This window comes from Pristiophorus japonicus, chromosome 3, assembly GCF_044704955.1.
Source record: "Pristiophorus japonicus isolate sPriJap1 chromosome 3, sPriJap1.hap1, whole genome shotgun sequence".
Classification (NCBI taxonomy): Eukaryota; Metazoa; Chordata; class Chondrichthyes; family Pristiophoridae; genus Pristiophorus; species Pristiophorus japonicus.
Window position 1 is genome coordinate 140,146,510 of NC_091979.1, and position 17,330 is coordinate 140,163,839.

General features: G+C 42.3%; 1 protein-coding gene across 4 annotated transcripts in view; it reads right to left on the reverse strand.

Annotated features, from left to right (window-relative positions):
- Window positions 1-17,330, reverse strand: part of LOC139259907 (collagen alpha-2(V) chain-like) — a 516,763-nt gene that overhangs the window by 139,962 nt on the left and 359,471 nt on the right. For all 4 annotated transcript variants that reach the window (XM_070875841.1, XM_070875843.1, XM_070875842.1 and 1 more), the window contains 5 exons: window positions 14,110-14,211; window positions 12,865-12,945; window positions 7,645-7,689; window positions 949-1,002; window positions 718-771 (listed from right to left, as the gene is read on the reverse strand). In XM_070875841.1, coding sequence (XP_070731942.1) covers window positions 718-771; window positions 949-1,002; window positions 7,645-7,689; window positions 12,865-12,945; window positions 14,110-14,211 — 336 coding nt within the window. The remainder of the gene's footprint in view (window positions 1-717; window positions 772-948; window positions 1,003-7,644; window positions 7,690-12,864; window positions 12,946-14,109; window positions 14,212-17,330) is intronic.

The window sequence follows — 17,330 nt, forward strand, 5'->3', positions numbered from 1 at the left end:
GGGCAGTGGGGTGGGGGCTTCACTGATTTTATTTGCGTTATAATATAAATTGTGCATAGAGCCAATCCAGCTCTCCAATCTAAACTTCCAGTGACTTCTCAGATGTGCAATGAAGGTGAATTTTCATGTGGGGAGGGGGGAACCTGTTAATCATCCAGCGACACCTGACACATCACAGAGAAGCTGAAACCTGGGAAACCTTGTGTCACTGCATTTACTCCATTTTCCCAGGGTTTCTGTGAATCCTCCGCAAAAGTTATGTTGGACTATCTGGAGAATCCCTGTGAAAATTCACCCCTTGTATTTTCAATTCTGCAAACAAGGTGCATCAATTTAAGTTGCTTCAAAAATAGAATTCGCTGTGGTGTATGTCACATGTCCGTTAGGAAGGATGATTTTGAGTACAGGGGTACCACAAGCCATTTTTTTATTTAGCAGTGCCGTCTGGCTCCTAGGCTTTTACTTTGCTGGTTTGTGTTTGTTCCTCTTTAATTGAATTCAGTTTATATTTTTAGCTTTTTCAGCCTTGTTCACATCAGCCATGAAAGAGTATGAATTGCTCATTGCGTCTGGGGAATGATACACAAGCTAGAACAAAGAGGTTGGCCCCTTATGTGGATTTTTTCTTTTTTGTGAGCAAATATTTATTGGTAAAGACTGTTCATTAGTATTGTTTAAGGAATTTAAAAAATACATTTAAAACAAATATCTACTCACATCTTCACCAGGCTTTCCAAATGGCCCCTCAGGACCACGGTTACCAATTGGACCCTACAACGTTTAAGGAAAAGAAAGTATTATCTGCTGTATTCGAAGACAGCTGGATGCATTTAAAAAGGAATCTGAAGTACTCAGAATAATATAATTTTGGTTAGTTGTCATGTCAGTGGTTTCAAAGGTCCCTGTAGTGTATAATGCAGATTTTAATGATAATGTTTAAAGGCTTACCATTGATCCCATGTCTCCAGGCTCTCCGGGAGATCCAGGCTGTCCTTTAGGGCCCTAATTGTACAGGAGCAATGAAAAGCACATTTAAAGACAAGGTTGACATGTATGTTAGAATTACCAAATATGGTTATATTCAAACCAGAATGCAACAAAAGGGAATAAAATTCAGTGGGCACACAATCATAATAGGGAATTTCCAGCATAGAGGAAGCCATTGCACCTATGCCACTGATAGTACTTCAACTGAAACTTTCACTCAAATCCTACTTTCCTGCCATTTTCCTGTATCTTCCTTTCTTTTCAAATATTTATCCAATTCCACTTAAATATGTTTCAGTCTGTGCCCACATTTAGCCAGGTGTGAAAACTCACCGTGTAAAATCTTCTGGATTCTCCCATTTACTCTTCCAGTGATGACTCCAAATCTACGCTGCTTTGTTACCCATTCGCCAATGCATGGAACCAATCTTTCTCTATTTGCCATCTCAAAGCTGTTCCTAGTTCTGAAAACCTTTATTAGATCCCTTGTTAATATTCTCCACACTGGTCTTCCATCATAACTGGCAGGAGATCAGCTGAACCACCAGGTAAATAGCACAAACCCAATTATGCAGGGGTTCTGTAATTTATAAAAGTTTCCTGGTTGTTTTTTGAGAGGCAGAACCTCTGTCCATCCAAGCTAATGATGACAAAGTGCCAAACTCATAGGAAGGTTTTATAGAACAGGAATAGACCATTCAACGCCTCAAGTCTGTTCCACCATTCAATTAGATCATAGCTGATCTGAATCTCAACTCCATGTATCCACCTTGGTTCCATATCCCTTAATACATTTACTTAATGACATCTCAGTCTTGAAATTTTCAACTGACCTAGTCTCAACAGCTTTTTGAGGAAGAGAGTTCCAGATTTTTACCATGCTTTGTGTGTGAAGAAGACTCCCATGGGCAGGGACTCCCTTTTCCAGGATTTTCCATTCGTTTGGCTGGACTGGGCCTGGATGTATCAGTGGAGGCTGGTATGCTGAGTGAGGTGAGGCAATTTTAACACCCAGGCCTCATTTAAATAACCCGCGACAGTCTGCCACCCAAAATCGGTGGGACTGAGATCAAGACTGGCAAGTGAGAGCTAAAATCACATTGGGAGCCTGAAGACACCAGGGACCCAAGAGAACACGTCTTGGCATGAATTTAGCACTGGGCAATGGCACTGGAAGCCACTGGCGGCTCTGGTAGGGATAGGCAAAGCCGAGCCTGGGGAGGCCCAAGGACAACTTCTGGGGCTTGGGGGTGCACTCCTGCTCCTCCTGCCCCACAAGGATTCAACAGAAAAATATTTTTTTTTACCTTACCGTAGCCTCTTCTGGCCACTCCGTGACTCCCACCTGCTGTCGGGGTTGGCTTTGTGCAGGCCTCCCGAATCCAGAAGTTAACATGCGGCATCGGGCCATAACTTTTCAGTGTAAAGTAGGCCCTGCCTGCCGGGAGAGCGGAGTCCTCCCTTCTCTGAATTAAGATGGGAGGCAGAGTGGGGCAGGAATGTGATGGGAATGTAGCATGTAGCATGACATCCCCATGCTGTCTAAACTCACCTGCCTACACCATCTCCTCCAGTAGCGGGAGGGGGCGGCAAATTTAAAATAGCCAATTAACGTTTCTCTCTTGTTTCTTAAGCAAATATACAATTTTGCATGCTATTCTTCCATCCTATATCCTCATTGTGTTGAAATCAAGAGTCAGCTCTGTATCTAACTCTAAATAGTTTTTTCTCAGGAATTTAAAACTACAGAAATCCCCACCTTTTAGTCTTTCTTTCTCTACAATACGTAGGTTTTTAAAATGCAAGTCTGACTTCATGACTTCTCGCCTACTCTTTTCAACCTTGTTGATGTTTTACACGCAAGGCCTCGGTCCCCCGCTTAGGTTTCTCAATCTGAATCTTTGTTAGCTCAGTTCTGTTGTGCTTCACTTTCATTCACTGTATTGAAAATAAAGCTCATATTTGAACGTTACCAGATACAGATTCTGAATATTTCCATCATTCTTGGGCTGTCTTGTATGAATTTTCAATGCTGGCTGCAATTGTTGTGCTGAACTCTTAAGATTATCCAAGTTCCTACATACATTTATATTACTTAAAAAGGGGAAGCCCCTGGCCAGTTAAAATCAGCTAGTAACTGTAAAGTCTTTACTCTACAGCATGAAACCACACGAGGCACATTCCAGGGACAAGGCCACTCAGTGACCTTAACTCTTTATTACAGCACTCCAGAAGTGATGACCCTGCGTGGGACCTCCCTTTATATACCTGAGTAATCAGTTAAGGAGTGTCTCCCACAAGTTCACCTCCTGTGGTCAAGGTGTGCATCTGAGTTGAATGTATACAGTGATACAGTGGTGTTACATTGTAGTTACAAACATGACAGTGACATTCTTTAGCGTCCTTATATTAAACGTATTTCCAGAGCTGGCAGTTAACATGAGAGAGCCTATCTGGATTCACCTTGAATTCAAACAATTGGATCAGGCCCAAATTATTGTAATATTTCCAAGGAGCTTACATGCATTAATCGAGCTGAATCCTGCATAACTTGTATAAATATTGTCCAGTCTTGACATTTCCGGTGGCGTAGTTTCCTCTGCCTAATGCTCCCAGGACATTCGAGAGAGGACACCAGTTCCCAGGACATTCGAGAGAGTAAACAGGATTGGAGTCCTGAAATGCTTGTTAGCATTTGACATGCATTTCTTCAGACCTACTTGGGAAGCTTCGGGTTGAAATAGGAAGTAGCATTTCAATAGTATGCAAATAACACCTCCAATTTCTGAGGATTCCACCAGGCAACGAACTGGAAAAATGACTCCCCCTGGTAACTGGGCATTAGAGGATGCATGGCTGTTCCTTCAGATTGGATGCCCTGTAAAGGTGCAGCCAGAAACTACCAATTGTTTTTTTTAAATTTTCCAATGCAGGAGAGTTGCACAGCAGAAGTGGAGACCATTGGTTGCTGCATCTGGCAACAACCAGCAGGCCAAAAAAACTACCAAGAATGTATGCTGCTATAGGCACCACTTCGCGTCCTCTGATCATCTTGGTAATCGTCCAGCCCGACACTTGCCCAACATGTTTAAAATAATTGAATGCAGCTAGCGTCAGCTGAGGAAATCTGAGCCCAAATGTTTTTTTTTAATTTGTTCATGGAATGTGGGCATTGCCAGCAAGGGCAGTAGTTATTGCCTGTCCTTAATTGTCCTTGAGAAGGTAGTGGTGAGCTGCCATTTCAGAGGGCAGTTGAGGGTCAACCACATTGCTGTGGGTCTGGAGTCACATATAGACCCAGATTGGGTAAGAACAGCAGATTTCCTTCCCTAAACGACATTAGTGAATCAGATGGGTTTTTATGATGATCCGGTAGTTTCATGGTCAGCATTAGTTTTTTATTCCAGATTTTTAAAAATGTAATTAACTAAATTTCAATTCCCCAGCTGCCGTGGTGGGATTTGAACTCACATCTCTAGATACTAGTCAAGCAACATAACCACTATGCTACCGTACCCTCATACAGTAATTATACTATACCCTCAAAAATGCTGCAGTTATAAATTCTAAACAACTAAATAATAAAGCAACTAACTTAAGAATGATTTTGTGAAATAATGGAAAGAGTGAAATACAAAAGAGAACCTCTTGTATATTTACCCTTAGTAAGAAAATATATTTCAGTCAAGAACTTCCTCAGAGCTGCTCCCACTCTGCTGACATTAGCCCATAAATTGCGGCCTTTCCGTGTGTGCAAAGCGCATGTGCCTAAACCCGGCACTTGTGATCTTTCAAAATGTCTTTTGACAAATCGCATTCATCCCCGGGAGCAGGCCCTTCGCGGGCGGAGAGTTTGGCTCAACCACCACCCACCCCCCACTTCATCCCAATGTAAGAAAACTTTTTGTAAACTTAACACTATTTGCCCAACCCTTGCCCAGCAAATGTCTTTCAAACTCTTACGCCTGGTAAAAGCAGACGTAAGGTCTGCTTTTACCAGCGTAAGAGTTTTAAAAGATAGAAAAATAAATGTATTACTTATTTTTCCATTAAAAACCCTGCCCATGAAGGTAAATTTATGCTTAACCCTATTGAAACATTGTAAAAAAAAATTCAAAAAATACATTTTTCTCTAAAACATTTAATTTAATAACATTTTTATTCATTTTTAAAAAGTGAAGTGTTTTTTTAATTAACATCTGTGTTTTATTTGTTTTTAGGGGTCACCCCATTCGATGGTGGTCCAGGCCCACATGATCCCAGGAAGCGCTTACGCTCCTGGGCTGCGTGGGCCTCTGCGTTGGACTGTATAGCTAGGCCTGGGACCCGAAGTCTTTGTTGGAGTGGGACCACCAGGTAGTTTTGGGGTTTTTTTGTGGTCAGAGGCATTCCCCTCCAGGAAGCCTCCAACTGCAATTTTTGGCCCATTCAGTACTTCACTGGAGGTGTAAACAGGGCTTTTGCTGCACTTCTGGTGATGTAATGTCAGCAGAGCGGGAGCAGCTCCAAGGAATTTCCTGGCCATGATGACTTGTTATCTCTTTTTCTCAGGATGATGTATTGCTGCAGCACATTCTAACCCCCACCCCCCAGCATCGAAACCCTTCCCTGCCCCCTCTCTCCAATCACAATGGCACACTGCATCAATCCTCATTATTCATCACACACATGCTCCTATCTTTGGTAAAATTACATCCAGAAACATGTTAAAAGTAGAATTTCAAATTTGGCAGATGATACCAACAATGGTCAGGGAATAGAATAAAATGTATCCTCACATATATAGCAATTGTGCTATAAATATTGTAAAATGCAATATTTTGCTAAAAAAAATAGCAAATGTGATTACAAAATGAAGAGCAACTGCTCAATAAGATGAGTCACGAAAAAGGTACAGGCGTATTAGTTCACCCATAATCAGAAATGTTACCACAATATAAAGCAGCAGTTGCAAAGGCAATGGAAATATTGAAGTATATAAACAGTCACACAACACAAGTCCTGAAAAATTACTCCAACATTCTAAAAAGCATTAGCGAGACCATGGGGGTGAATTTACACAGGGGTTATCCTAATCTTCCATTCCAACTTTGGCGTTTAAGTTGTTTTTCCAGTGTTTCTGCAGTTCTTCCAGAAAAGGTACAGCAGAAGAGCAGGAAAACACCTGCAGAAATTCAAAGCCCTTCACCTTGCTCACTCTGAAAAATGCTGGGAAAAGATACAAAATGACAGGGAAAAAGATTCCAATGTTTATATCAGTGAGCTGTGAAGAGACTCTAAAGAATTTAGAACTGTTCTCATTGAAGAAAAAAATACAGAAAATGTTGGGAGTCATGATATAAGCGGTTAGTAATGTAGTTTTATCTATTTCTGGTCACCTTATTAAAAGTCCATTGTTGCATCTTCTAATGTGGAAGTGGGTAATAGCCCCATCTGCAATAGTGCTGAGCCCTACAAACTAGATGATGCCAGGTTACATACCTGGCTTTTAGTTGATCTCAGTTGGAATACTGTAATTGGCCAAAGTGCTTGTGGGTTATGAAGGGGGAAAATCAGTGCAAATTTCAATTCTTGAGTGTGCACAGACTTTTTGAAATTGGCTGCAAGGAAAATGGCAGAGGTGGGCCAAAGATGGTTTGACTTAGTTCCTCTATCAGCAGGCCGGGGCCATTAGAGGGAGCAGCGTGCGGCGGCCCTGCCCAGAAATCAGCATGGTCCTGGCCTGCAAGACCATCAGCAGGCCGGGGCCATTAGAGGGAGCAGCGTGCGGTGGCATACTGCTGCAGGGAGCAGCAGTGCTGCTGCAGGAGGGCGATGGCTGACTGCAGTGCGGGCAGGTACAGCAGGAGCAGCGAGGTCGGGGCAAAGGAGCGGCAAGAGTTCATAGAGGGATGTGATCAGGGCCCAGGAGAGGCGAGAGTTCGGGGCCCAGAAGAGGCGAGGGCCCAGGGGAAGCACGGGCCAGCCCACACTGCGCACTAGGTCCGTGCAGCAGAGCTAGTCTCCAGTTGCCCTGGTTAATCCTTGCCACTGGACTAAGACCTAGCTCTGTCAAGCTCTGTCAAGCCCGTGTAATGGCTGGGACACAACGGCCTCCACATGAAAAAAATCCATGTACAGGCATCTTCCACCCTTCAAGATGTAGTTCAGGATCCAGAATATTAGGTCCTTCATTGAAATCCCTTTTCGGTGTGGAAGCAAGTCATCCTCGTTTCGAGGGACTGCCTATGATGATGCTGATGGTTAGTAAAGGGAACATATACAATAGATATTGGCAGACATTTTGTGCAAAAGCAGAATAAACAAACAAGGGAAAATGAACTAAAGAAGCTGCACATGACTTTTAACTTAGAGTTGTTGCTTTATATAAAAGACGATTACTTTGTATAGGGAATGCTGACCCAATTACACAATTTAAAAATCAATTTGTAATTCAGTGGCCAGTACAGGTAGATGTTCAGATTGTATCCAGGAAAGAATTTCAGTGAGGCAAGTTGGATCAACTGGCCTTTTTACATCTTTTTTCTATGTTGCAGAGTAAAATGGAACGATCAGTTTAAATACATATAAAAATATATTAATCTATTTTTTTCAGCAAAAATGTGGTCCCTTCCTTCACCCACTGAAATACTGATATAATGAATCAAAAGTGCTTACTCCTGCTCCCATCAACCCTGGAGGTCCTCTGGGTCCGACTTCACCCTAGAGAATAAAACAACAAGAATAAATAGCAATTAAAAGCATATTATTGATTCTGTACCGAAGATTTATCAAACATGTTATGGCTTTTGTAACATTCTTCATTTGGGTTTGTTTCTCTGTCAGTCTTCTGCAGTTAAAAGAGCAATGGACCCATCACCAGTTGGAATTTAATAGGAGAACAGTAGATAAATGATCATGACTACTTCAGGAAGTGAGCTATTCAAAGTCGTTCTTATCCATTCTGTATTTATTTGATGTCATATTGGTGGCAAGCCACCACAGTAATTGACACATCTTAATGAACTGATAAGGGAATAATGGGTAAGGTTTATCTTGCTTTTTGTTATTGTGTGTTATTGTGATATTGGATTCATCCGATCAATCCAATTTTCAAGGTAATCTACTGGCTATACCTCCAAAGCCATCATTTCCACATCAACTTCAAGAGGCATGCACATGCATGACAGACTAGAGAGGATGATGCCCAAGATACCTGTTCCATTGGTGGGTCACAGAGAATGTCCCCAACAATCTACTGGGTATAGCAACAAGTAGTTTCCAGTGCAGCATTTAGAGTCAGAAGTTTCAGTGATGAGGGAATTTTCTGAATCTGAACTTCAGAAAATGAAAATACTCATGTGTAACTACATTTAACTATTATGCTTTGTAGTGACTAAATTATATTTACAATTACAGTTTTGATTGTCATTCAAGTTTAATTACCCTGGCACGGTCTCCAAATCCTGGAATTTTAAATCTGTGGGAGTTAATTTCTGTGTACTATGTGAATAGTGTAACCAACCCGCGAGATTTTGGACACTGTGGCTTGAATTTTCCAATAGGGACACAACTTTGATGGGACGGAACATCTACTTGCTCTGGAATTGCCTCCATGAGCCCAAGGCAGGTATTCTGGTCATGGGCTCATTTGAATGTCATGTTAAGCTCCCCACCCTCCAGTCAGGAGTTAAATCAGACTGGGGTCAGTGACTTGCTACAGCAGCCCCCCCCAAGACTGACAATAGGACAAAGACACAATCAACGAGTTTCCTGTAAAATAATATTAAACAATTTTCCTGCTGAGATTGTGCATGGCTGCACTCAGAGTAGAAGCATAGGTCCATCTTTGTTGGAACCTCTTTCACTGATCTCACAATGCTAAACATCTGGGCCTAATAGGCTGTTCCAATCACCAGTGCTCAATTGGAGCAAACAGTGGAAATACAGGACATATGTCCCTCATTTAATTTAATTTTTATGGGCTTGCCCACCAAGAACTAGTGGGGTGGGGAACAAGGTTGGGATGTGTTTTGCCACATTCCCAAGAAAGTTTCTGCCTGCACCAACCTCAGATCCTGCCCAAACATTGGCAAAGGCTGGGTGGAAAATTTAGCTTGTTGCCTTCTGGACACTTTGGATCAGGTTGCTAGATTTTTCACTCTGCAGTGATGCAATATTCCATCTTTATTGGCGGAGCAGAAAACAATAGTAGCAGGGCCTAGCTTTCCCTGCAGAACTCTATGATTTGATCACAAGGGAGCAATGATTGCAACTGTGAAGAGGCCAGAGTTAATCCTCTTGACTGAAGGTGGGTGGCAGCAGTTGCAATTCAACAGGGGAATAATGGATGAATTATAACTAAGCATACCAATCTATCTTCCCCATGTTAGTCTGATCTTTCTATGTTTACATTATAAAGAGTTACAATAGCCTTTCACTCACACCACTCCATATGCTTACCATAATGATAGCGCCAGAAACTATCCATTACTAATGCAGACAGTGTGTTCCAACGGCAACTTCAAGCTTCAGTTACAAAAGGGCAGGGAGCTAATTAAAATATGAACTGGGAGCCGTTTAATTAGCTATTCCAGTAATAAAACTGTAGGATTATTCTGTATAATTTCTAGTCATATGGTTCAGCATGGGCTGTCATTTTACATTTATTTAAGTCAACATTTTTGTTTGACCTTTTTTTCTGTTCATAATTAAACATTTTGGGGGAGAAATTGACTAATCCCTGGAAACAGGCATGGGGATTGTGGTACAAGATTAACTTGTGCCCATTTATTGCATTGCACGCAGCACAGTAAATTTGTGCTGCCTGCTGCTTTACATGATTGTTGCGTGCAGTCAATGTTACCCGTGCTGTTCATTGGCTGCACGCATCAGCAGGGGGCCTGATATCATGAGAGGGTAGCACTATTTAAGGACAGCCTACACCTCTTAAATGGGAGGCGCATTGTGGCTGCTAGAAGTGGTGAGAGTCCTTTGTGAACTGAATCTGTGCTGTGATCTTTGAGGAATGGCTGAACATGCTGCATAGTAACACAAACAGCTTCTATCAAATTTCTGAGTGCTGCAGTGGAAGCTCAGACTGCTGCCATCATGGCACTGAATACCACATTCATTAGGGATTCCAGGGCATCACAGCATCCATCAATCTGTTCTCCAACAGTGTACTAGGATTGCTGAGGCACCACACTAGGAGAGTGGCAGGGGCTCCATGGAGCACAAACCTGCCTTTCTCTCTCAGGGTAACAGCATTCCTGCTCCCACCCCTGCCACTCCACCTGTCCCCTTGCTGTTGCCTGTCAACCGGCCACCCAGACTGCTGCAGCCCAGGCCGAGATGGTTCCTACTCGGTCCAGAGCTGCTCGAGTTCATCCTCCAAGGCCATTTGCAGTCTTCTTAATTGAAGCTTGGCAGCCTTTCATCGTCCATGTTCAGCCACTGGGGAGCACTGCATAGGAGCACGAGGAGAGGCAAAGGTGCATGGAAGACAGGTGCTAAGGGAATGCACAAGGGTGATTAGTTTAATTTTGTATGCATTATGTCATGATTGGATTTATAAATTTGGATTGGAATGTGCATTTTTGGGTGTTTTTTATTTTTGTGTCAAAAAGAGAACGAAGTAATGATCAGTGATAGAGGAAAGGTAAGGAGCGCGGGACTGTTGGTGAATGGGGAGTGGGATTGAGGTTACTAATATCGCTCATTAATTATTTCATCATGTAGCGCCCGGGTAGAAAGGGGCTGTCTACATTGTAGCCTCCTTTCCTCCACTTGCTCTTCCTTCACTTGCTCCTCCTCCACTTGCTCCTCCTCCTCCTGCACCTCAGCTTCTCACCTGATAGGTGGTGGCAAGGGCTGTTCCCTCATAATGGCCAGGTTGTGCAGTATGCAGCATACTACCACAAGTCTTGATACCCACTCAGTTGAGTGCTGCAGAGCTCCTCTAGGGCAGACGCAACAGCAGAAGTGTTAGTCGAGAATGATGATCATGTGCTCTATAATGTTCCTTGTGGCAGCATGGCTCATTGTAGGCCAGCTGTGCACGTGTGAGTGGGTTCCGAACTGGAGTCATGAGCCATGTCATGAATAGCTAACCCTCGTCGGCCAGTAGCCAGCCTTTGACTTGCCGTGCAGTGTCAAATATAGGTGGCACAGAGGATTGCTGCAGAATGAAGGAATCATGATTACTGCCAGGATAACGGGCATTGTCCTACATGATTTGCTGTCTGTGGTCGCACACCAGCTGCACATTGAGGAAGTGGAATCCCTTTTGGTTCATGAAAATGGCAGAATTCACATGAGGTGCCTGCAAGGCAATGTGTGTTCAGTCAATGGCACGCTGTACCATGGGGAAGCCTGCAATCCATGCAAACCCTTATGCTAACTCCGACTGGCAAGAGGGAATGAAATGATACTGTTTCTCCATATATAGAGAGCCTCAGTGACCTCCCTTATGCAACAGTGTACTGCACACTGTAAGATGCTGCTTATATCTCCAGAAGCAGCCTGGAAGGAGTCAGTTGCGTAAAAGTTAAGAGCCACAGTCACATTGACAGCCACAGGCTATGCAGCCTTTGGCCTGTGACTGCAGGAGTTGTCAGATTTCAGTCACTACCTCTTTAGTGAAGCAAAGACGTCTCAAGCTTTGGTCGCTGCTGAAGTTAAGGTAGGAGAATCGCTCCCTAAGAACCTCAGCGGATATGGTTACCTGCTGAGAGCCATTCTCCACCTCCTCCTCCCTCTTCTAACAGCTTGTCCTGCTCTATGTGGGCTGTCTTCATCCTCCCAGTCATGCACAATTCCAAGTGGAAGGTCTACCAGGCCACACATGGCCGGAAGCAACTCGTTTCAACACAAAGTTTTAATCAAAAAATTAGTGCTTCAGCACCAGCTGGGCCACTCTCTGTAGACTACTAAAACTTTAGGAAAGTGTAGGAAAGATCCAAAAACACATACAATTGTACCAGCAGGCAGAAGAAATAATTCAGTAACTAACTTGTAAGTAGTTCATGATCCTTTTAATTAGCACTGGTGTGGGGGAAGGAACCTTCATGCAGTTTAACGTTGTGTTTAGCTATGCGAGGTTAAGATAGGGCATAGGCGTTTGAAAATGGCAGCGCTGACGTCAAACACTGATGACGTCATAATCTGTCTGTTCTACATGCTGTTGACAGTCATTAGATGCATGTGCAAACTCTTTTACCATGATGGCATCCAGCGCTCTTCCCATTGGAAGAGTCTTGGAGGCCATTTTCGAGTGTTAGGAGGCTATGTAGCACCTGGAAAATGGGTGCTCCAGAGCCCAATTTCTTCCCCTATGAATTTGTTTTGAAAATGTATTAACTTTTTAATTGCTTTACATTGATGATTGTGATTTTTTAATTTATCTTTTGAATGTTAATGTCATAGATTTTCTTTCCACAATTTATCGAACTTCTCAATTTTCTAGTCTAAATATATTTACCAGGATTTGAATGACTATCCGACCAGAATATTAGATTTGACCTAATCATGTATTTATAGTATATAGTAATACATGCTGACTGGGTTATGGTTCAGTTAATGAACTATAGGTCTAATGAATTTCATAAAGGATCTGAAATTTTATCATAGGCTTCCAATGTATGTCTGAGCTTATACTTGAATCTTCAGTGACTTCCCACATTGGACACTTTTATATACACACACATAAACATTATTGAATAGATACATACGTACAACGTGTTATACAGGTGTTGTTTCTAATGTCATAGCTAATTACTGCATATTTCTGGTTTACCGAATGTTATCTATTCTTACAGAATGCACTCTGTGGCTTAACTAAAGTAGTCCTATAAAATATTGAACACGTGTTAAGCGGACTTTAAAAAACTGTCTTACTGTAGATCCAGGCACCATTCCTAACTGGCCACGGAAACCTGACTTCTCATCATTAACACCAGCCATCTGAGCTGCAAGTTGCTGCAAGAGAGGAAGCAGAACAGTTAACCTAAATCTGCTGCACATGTAAGTGAACAGCTGGACAATGGAGGATAGTAACATACACTCAGGAAGAAGGCTTACTAAGCTAACTCTGATAGAGTCACTTGTGAATTATGAATGTCCTACTTGAGATAAACAATACATACCATTGTTCTTAGTTGTTTGTTATCTTTATGCCACGTTTAGACACATAAACTATGATTACAGGTACAAATGTTAAAATGTTAGTTCACTATCTATAGAAAAAGTTTAAGGAGGCCTAACTTCACCTCCCCTGTCTCCAATGGTGAGATCAGTTATAACTATAGTGCTGATTCTGTGATTCGGGGAGTAATTTTAACCTTCACCACTTGGACAGCAAATTGGCAGAGTGGATTGTTCGCCTGTTATAGAACCTGGAAATGAAAATCAGGAGAGTTCCCTAACAGGTACGAGATCTATTCTAAAACAGAAAATGCTGGAAATATTCAGCAGGTCAGGCAGTATATGTAAAGAGAGAAAAACAATGTTTAATGTTTCAGCTAGATGACCTTTTGTCAGAACTGGAGATATTCTGCCAGTTTACCGTCCAGGCAGTGAAGGTGAAAATTATTTCCCCACCTTTCCCAAACTTTCACACAGCCATTGTAGGTTGGAGAATCAGGCCTCCGATGCTGTAGCCTTTTCTCAGTAGAATTACATGGATAGCAGAATAAGTAATGTAATGAAAGGAAACAGTTTGCTCTTGGCTCCCTTTTAAACACTGAAAGTCACTCCATGTCAACTAGGGTCCAGTATAATCTGACTAGAAAATCTAAATGTGGAGTATTTATATGAATCTTTCAGGTAGATTGGTGTGCAAGATGCAGCCACATGTATGTATTTAATATTGTACATGTGGTCTTCCAAATACATTAAAACAACAGTGATTAATAAACCTGGACAAATATTGCTTCAGGGTGTATGTTACATAATGAACCACCGCTACATAAAACAAGTTACAAAACAACTGGCATGCGTCCATGAACAGAACTCACGGAAACGAGAAATTCGGCTGGTTTCTCAGTTCAGCAGACTCGCCTCTCATCAAGATTTTTTTAAACATTTCCAGTTAACACATACGCCACGAAATGACAGAAACTCTTTATGCTTTAAAGTACTTGCGTTTTGAAAGCCAGGATGAGTGGGGTGTCCAGGTGGACCAGGAGGACCAGGTTCTCCAGGAATTCCAGGCACGCCATCAACTCCAGGTGGGCCACCCACACCCTATAAATCAAATAGTTTCAAAGAACTAAATTAAGGTCTTAGGCAAAAGTGCAATGCTTTGATTAAATTCACAGGCTTCCTTCGTAACAACCATCTGAATTAGCTCTATCCTTGAACTACAGCACAGCAATTGCCAGTCTCTAACCAGTATTACTGTTGTGCCCAAAATCAAACATGGGATAAACTAGAAAAAACTAATTTTTCAGCAGGAGATCTACCCCAGTGTTTTCATTGATTGAATGGTGCATCAGGACATCCTGAGAACATGATAAGGCACTATGCAAATTAATCAGAAATAGAATAACTATTGTTACAATTCTCAATAGGAGGGGCTTAGACATCACTCATAGTGCACCATCTCAACAGTATGTAATAGTTTCCTTACAGTTTAGTGACTTCGAGGTTAGTCTGATATGTTTAATGCTTATAAAAAATCCTGACGACTTTAAAGAGTTCTCGAGTTACTACATTGTCCAAATGGGAGTGACCAAAAATTAGCTGTAAATATTCATAAACTGATGGAACAAAGGGACCCAAGGTCACTTCTGTAATTTTTGGATAAATATATTCATACTTACAGCTTAAAATCAATTTCAGTATCAATAGATATATTTTTCATCCACTCAACTATCCTTGAAAAGGGTCAACCAGAGAGCACCGTAGAAAACATTGGTCCCAATAATAACTTCAAGGCAGGAAGGGAGCGGGAGTTGGGGGGGTTGGGTTTCAGTCGCTTGGAAACCTGAATTTAACAATAGGACCTCATTAAAATTTTTTCCATGTGTTTCCCAGCCGCAGCCACCCAGTTTGAGAGGCTGGCTGGTGGGATGGCAGCCGGGGTGGGTTTGCGGAGTAGAGGTAAGGTGGGTAGGGGGTCAGATTTGGATACTGGGGAGGGGGGGTTCGGCCATTGAGAGTGATTGGGGAGGGAATTGCAGTTGGTGGAGGACGTTGCAGGTGGGAGAGGGAGTTACAGGTGGGAGAGGGAGTTACAGGTGAGAGAGGGAGTTACAGGTAGGTGTTGTGGATTGAGCCTGATATAAGAATTTCAATGCATTTTAAAATATCATGGGCGACTTTAATCTACATATTGATTGGGCTAACCAAACTGGTAGCAATGCGGTGGAGGAGGATTTCCTGGAGTGCATTAGGGATGGTTTTCCAGATGAATATATCGAGGAACCAACTAGAAGGCTGGCCATCCGAGACTGGGTGGTGTGTAATGAGAAAGGACTAATTAGCAATCTTGTTGTGCGAGGCCCCTTGGGGAAGAGTGACCATATTATGGTAGAATTCTTTATTAAGATGGAGAGTGACACAGTTAATTCAGAGACTAGGGTCCTGAAGTTAAGGAAAGGTAACTTTGATGGTATGAGAAGTGAATTGGCTAGAATAGACTGGCGAGTGATACTTAAAGGGTTGACGGTGGAAAGGCAATGACAAACATTTAAAGATCACATGGATGAAATTTGAAAATTGAACATCCCTGTCTGGAGTAAAAATAAAATGGGGAAGGTGGCTCAACCGTGGCTAACAAGAGAAATTAAGGATAGTGTTAAATCCAAGGAAGAGGCATATAAATTGACCAGAAAAAGCAGCAAACCTGACAACTGGGAGAATTTTAGAATTCAGCAGAGGAGGACAAAGGGTTTAATTAGGTGGTAGAAAATAGAGTATGAGAGGAAGCTTGCTGGGAACATAAAAACTGACTGCAAAAGCTTCTATAGATATGTGAAGAGTAAAAGATTAGTGAAGACAAATGTAGGTCCCTTGCAGTCAGATTCAGGTGAATTTATAATGGGGAACAAAGAAATGGCAGACCAGTTAAACAAATACTTTGGTTCTGTCTTCACGAAGGAAGACACAAACAACCTTCTGGAAATTCTAGGGGATCAAGGGTCTAGTGAGAAGTAGGAACGGAAGGAAATCCTTATTAGGCATGAAATTGTGTTAGGGAAACTGATGGGATTGAAGGCCGATAAATCCCCGGGGTCTGATAGTCTGCATCCCAGAGTACTGAAAGGAGTGGCCCTAGAAATAGTGGATGCATTGGTGATCATTTTCCAATGGTCTATCGACTCTGGATCAGTTCCTATGGACTGGAGGGTAGCTAATGTAACACCACTTTTTAAGAAAGGAGAAAGAGAGAAAACGGATAATTATAGACCGCTTAGCCTGACATCAGTAGTGGGGAAAATGTTGGAATTAATTATTAAAGATGAAATAGCAGCGCATTTGGAAAGCAGTGACAGGATTGGTCCAAGTCAGCATGGATTTATGAAAGGGAAATCATGCTTGACAAATCTTCTAGAATTTTTTGAGGATGTAACTGGTAAAGTGGACAAAGGAGAACCAGTGGATGTGGTGTATTTGGACTTTCAAAAGGCTTTTGACAAGGTCCCACACAAGAGATTGGTGTGGAAAATTAAAGCACATGGTATTGAGGGTAAGGTACTGACATGGATAGAGAACTGGTTGGCAGACAGGAAGCAGAGAGTCAGATAAACAGGTCCTTTTCAGAATGGCAGGCAGTGACCAGTGGGGTGCCACAGGGCTCAGTTCTGGGACCCCAGCTATTTACAATATACATTAATGATTTAGATGAAGGAATTGAGTGTAATATCTCCACGTTTGCAGATGACATTAAGCTGGGTGGCGGTGTGAGCTGTGATGAGGATACTAAGAGGCTGCAGATTGACTTGGACAGGTTAGGTGAGTGGGCAAACGCATGGCAGATGCAGTATAATGTGAATAAATGTGAGGTTATCCACTTTTGGTGGCAAAAACACAAAGGCAGAATTTTATCTGAATAGCGGCAGATTAGGAAAAGGGGAGGTGCAACGAGACCTGGGTGTCATGGTACATCAGTTGTTGAAAGTTGGCATGCAGGTACAGCAAGCGGTGAAGAAGGCAAATGGTATGTTGGTCTTCATAGCTAGGGGATTTGAGTATAGGAGTCATGAGGTCTTGCTGCAGTTGTACAGGGCCTTGGTGAGACCTCACCTGGAATATTGTGTTCAGTTTTGGTCTCCTAATCTGAGGAAGGACGTGCTTGCTATTGAGGGAGTGCAGTGAAGGTTCACCAGACTGATTCCTGGGATAGGAGGACTGACATATGA